This window comes from Bison bison, unplaced genomic scaffold (assembly GCF_000754665.1).
Source record: "Bison bison bison isolate TAMUID 2011002044 unplaced genomic scaffold, Bison_UMD1.0 scf7180017850858, whole genome shotgun sequence".
In the NCBI taxonomy this organism is placed as follows: domain Eukaryota; kingdom Metazoa; phylum Chordata; class Mammalia; order Artiodactyla; family Bovidae; genus Bison; species Bison bison.
In genome coordinates this window covers 22,024-26,482 of record NW_011481431.1, presented here as the reverse complement: position 1 = coordinate 26,482, position 4,459 = coordinate 22,024, and the positions used below count along the sequence as shown (strand labels likewise).

Below are 4,459 nucleotides of genomic sequence, written 5' to 3'. Positions count from 1 at the left end.
TGGCAAAGTAATGTCTTTGCTTTTCAATATGCTATCTAGGTTGGTCATAACTTTTCTTCCAAGGAATAAGTGTCTTTTAATTTCATGGCTGCAATCACCATCTGCAGTGATTTTGGAGCCCCAAAAAATAAAGTCTGACACTGTTTCCACTGTTTCCCCATCTGTTTCCCATGAAGTGATGGGGCCAGATGCCATGATCTTCGTTTTCTGAATGTTGAGCTGTAAGCCAACTTTTTTACTGTCCAGTTTCACTTTCATCAAGAGGCTTTTTAGTTCCTTTTCACTTTCTGCCATAAGGTTGGTGTCATCTGCATATCTGAAGTTATTGATATTTCTCCCAGCAATATTGTTTCTATCTTATGCTTCTTCCAGCCCAGGGTTTCTCCTGATGTATTCTGCATAGAAGTTAAATAAGCAGGGTGACAATATACAGGCTTGACGTAGTCCTTTTCCTTTTTGCAACCAGTCTGTTGTTCCATGTCCAGTTCTAACTGTTGCTTCCTGACCTCCATATAGGTTTCTCAAGAGGCAGGTCAGGTGCTCTGGTATTCCCATCTCTTTCAGAATTTTCCACAGTTTATTGTGATCCACACAGTCAAAGGCTTTGGCATAGTCAATAAAGCAGAAATATGTTTTTCTGGAACTCTCTTGCCTTTTCAGTGATCCAGTGGATGTTTGCAATTTGATCTCTGGTTCCTCTGCCTTTTCTAAAACCAGCTTGAACATCTGGAAGTTCATGGTTCACGTATTGCTGAAGCCTGGCTTGGAAAATTTTGAGCATTACTTAAAAATGCTCTGATAGAGTATTGTAAAATACAGGCTTTTCTCCATTCTTTCCATTAACTGGTCTCACAGGAGCTTTCTTAATGGTAATTGTAGGCCATCCATGAATACATTTAATTCATAGTTTTGTTTCTTTTGGTATTTTCTAGTTTCTGAAAATCTTCAGATATATATTTGTGCAATATTGTTATAGATTTTGGACTCAGCAAGGAATCAGTAGATCAAGAGAAGAAGGCCTACTCATTTTGTGGTACAGTGGAGTATATGGCTCCTGAAGTAGTAAATAGGAGAGGTCATTCCCAGAGTGCTGATTGGTGGTCATATGGTGTACTTATGGTAAGTAGTGTTTTTAAAATTATGTCAATATAAATTAAATATTCTTTAGAATTTTAATCTTAGTATTGGAATGTGTTTGTTGAGAATAGGGTTTTAAAAGTTCATGATTGTTTTTAAAGAATTTGTGATTGGCTAGCTGTCATATTATAAGAACTAACGTTTTGGTGTTGTGATTTCTTTTAAAGTTGCTTGATTAAAAGGCAACGGCAGCATTCTTTTATAAGTTATCCAAATTTAAAAATTAGAAAAACCTGTTAGATTTTAGATTTCAGAATACTGTGTTTAGTAGTACATAATATTTTAATTAGGTATCACAGAATGTAGCACCTTACTGTTTACTATCTTATTGTCACATTATTTCAAGCATGTCTGTAGAAAGATTATAAACCTCTTAAGGAAAGCAATTCTGTCTTCTACTTGTTCTACTTTTCCACAATATCTAGCATATTGAGCATATAGACTGACTAATTTGGTATAAGATTAATCATAGAGTTTGTAGTGTTAAGTAGGGCGATAAATGAATAGCTATTGAATCCGATACAGTTTGCTTTAGAAACTTGATAATCCATTTTTACTTATTTATCACTATACGATTTATCGTATAGTGAATTACTATACAATTTTCAGTATATTAAGTGGCTATTATAAGCCTGACATTTGGTAAGGGCGATGGATTGGAAACAGTCTGGAAGTACAGTATTTGACATTTTCCTTGGCCTAAAAAGACATGCCATCTGGTTGGGGAAACAAATGTAATAGCTAAGTAAATTGTCTGGAAGTACCTTAGGAGTTCAAACAAGAATTCATTCAAGTTGATATAGGGAAAGCAGAGGAGACAGAACTTAAATTAAGCCCTGAAGGATGAATAAAATTCAGATAACTGTGTCTCAAGGATAATATTGTGATAATATTAGGAAAGATCTGGAGAACCAGTTTAACTAGAGTAGTAGTAGAGAATGAGGGTGAAGGTGGAGGAAATGAAGCTGTAAGCCTATAAGCATTTGTATGCTATTTTCTGAATGGTAAACTTTTGTAAAGTCTTAAACAGGATGGTAGTTAGAGAAAAATTGTATTTTAATACTAGCCTTGGTAGCATTATGTATATGGATTGCAAATGGAGGACACTAAAAGTAGGAAGACCAAGAAGTTCTCCTTGTAAGACAGTTGTAAGATTACAAAATAAAAAAGGAAATCTTCAAGACATTTCAAAGGAAGAAATGACTGACCTTAGTAGCAGATTAAATGTCACAGATAAAGCAGAGGGAAAGGGTTAAAGACAAAGATACCTTTAAAACTTCAGGGGATTGAAGGAAAGATAGTTCAGTAGAAAAGATAGTTGGGAAGGATAGCTGATTTTGAAAGTGGGGAAATAACTTATTTTTAACATGTTGTATAGGTTACTGTGGGTTTGTATTTAACCCCTTGATAGTAATGAATTAGGAGAGGGCAGTGGAGGGGGCATCAGAATTATCTGAAGACCTTAAAAAAAAAAAACAAAGAAGAAAGAAACAAAAACAACAAACAAATACTCTGCCAGCCAATATATAATTTTTTTGAGGGGAAGGTGTGATTCCAATATACTGTCCTTCTCTTTTTCTTTTTGTTCTTTCCATTCCCACCTCTTAATTCTCCAGTTCCTGGGATAGAACCATTACTTTAGGTTTGGAGACAGGGCATTGGAACTTGAGAGAGATGATTCCCATATGCCATATTTCCCTTCTTCATTCCCTTTCTATGACTCCTACCCCTATCACTTCAGTCTTCATTTGAGAAACATTACTGTAGATTTGGAAGGGAAAGCTGGGGATTGAAGAAGATTGAAACGGGAACCAATTTGTGAGTCATCAGTCATCAAGAGAGAGTTGAATGGATAAGCTAACTAAGGTTCTAAGTTCTGTATTAACAGAGGACTGAGGCCAAACCCATTATTGAATCTCAGCTTAAAATTTAAATATTAGGGATATAAAAACTTTTCTCTTTAATGAGCTTCATTTTCAGACCTTTCTTTTTCCAATATAATTACTTTTTAAAATACCATTCTTCTATGTTCTAGTTATCTGCATTGCCGTTAATTCTCTTTAGGGAAAATATTTTCATTATGCCATGTACAAATTGAAATGGCTCAGTGCATATTTTTACGTTTCTTTCATTGTTAAATGTTTTCTTTAAAAGGTTATCTTTGTTTTAAAAGAGAATGCCTCATGTTTGGGGCTTCCCAGATGGCTCAGTGGTAAAGAATATGCTTGCTAATGCAGGAGCTGCAGGAGACAAGGGTTTGATCCCTGGGTCAGGAAGATCCCCTGGAGGGGAAATGGCAACCCACACCTGTATTCTTGCCTACAGAATCCTATGGACAGAGAAGCGTGGCAGGTTCCAGTCCCTGGGCTTGCAAAGAGTTGAACACGACTGAGCATGCACACCTTGTGTCTGTTTCCACATTGCTTTGGTTTGGGAAATTTAGCCAAATTAGGACTGAAATAATGGTTGGTTTCATTTGCTATGTGTCATCTCTCATTTAGGCTATGTATTGTGGGGTACCAGAGGTGTATTTCCTTAAGTGACCTAGTTTTCTGGTCCTTTTTGATTGCTATCATATAGATCCTGCATGATTTGATGATCACGTTTTACAAATATCAATTTTTTTCCTAAAGAATTTCATTGTGTATTCCAAGTTGTGCTAAACTTGTGTTATTTTGTGTTTATGTGTTTTAGTTTGAAATGCTTACTGGTACTCTGCCATTTCAAGGTAAAGACAGAAATGAGACCATGAATATGATATTAAAGTAAGTGGAAACTTCTTCTTTCCTTTGGGGAAGAATTCCTTGCTTTCAGTTTTGACAAGCTTGTTATCATTTTCATTTGACACAAAAGAACATTTTCATACTGTCTCATTCCCTTTCACCTTATTTGCCATTGTGAAAGCATTCATTAATTTTTTTTTGGAATTTTTCAGTTTAGAAGTATGACTAGATTTAAATGAAATTTTCTGAAATTTTCTTTTCCAGAGCAAAACTTGGAATGCCTCAGTTTCTTAGTGCTGAAGCACAAAGTCTTCTAAGGATGCTATTCAAAAGGAATCCAGCAAATAGATTGGGTATTGTTTATTTTCTTAGTTTTTATAACAGAATCCTGGGAGGTATAATTATATTGGGAAAATAATTATAACTTTATGTTTTCTGGCTTAACTTCATTTACTGCTGCTATATATTTATACCTAGACTTTTACATTTTATGTATGCAAAGATTCCAGTAATCTGTTATATCTGTGATTAAAAACTGAAGTAGTCTAGTTATGCAAGACTTATATTTAATATATATCATATCATTATGTGTATCATAT

General features: G+C 34.8%; 1 protein-coding gene across 1 annotated transcript in view; it reads left to right on the top strand.

Moving 5' to 3' along the window:
• Nucleotides 1-4,459, top strand: part of LOC104995534 (ribosomal protein S6 kinase alpha-6) — a gene marked incomplete at its 5' end in the record, with an annotated part of 27,276 nt that overhangs the window by 5,892 nt on the left and 16,925 nt on the right. The window contains 3 exons of the mRNA XM_010849436.1: nt 977-1,119; nt 3,832-3,902; nt 4,125-4,213. Coding sequence (XP_010847738.1) covers nt 977-1,119; nt 3,832-3,902; nt 4,125-4,213 — 303 coding nt within the window. The remainder of the gene's footprint in view (nt 1-976; nt 1,120-3,831; nt 3,903-4,124; nt 4,214-4,459) is intronic.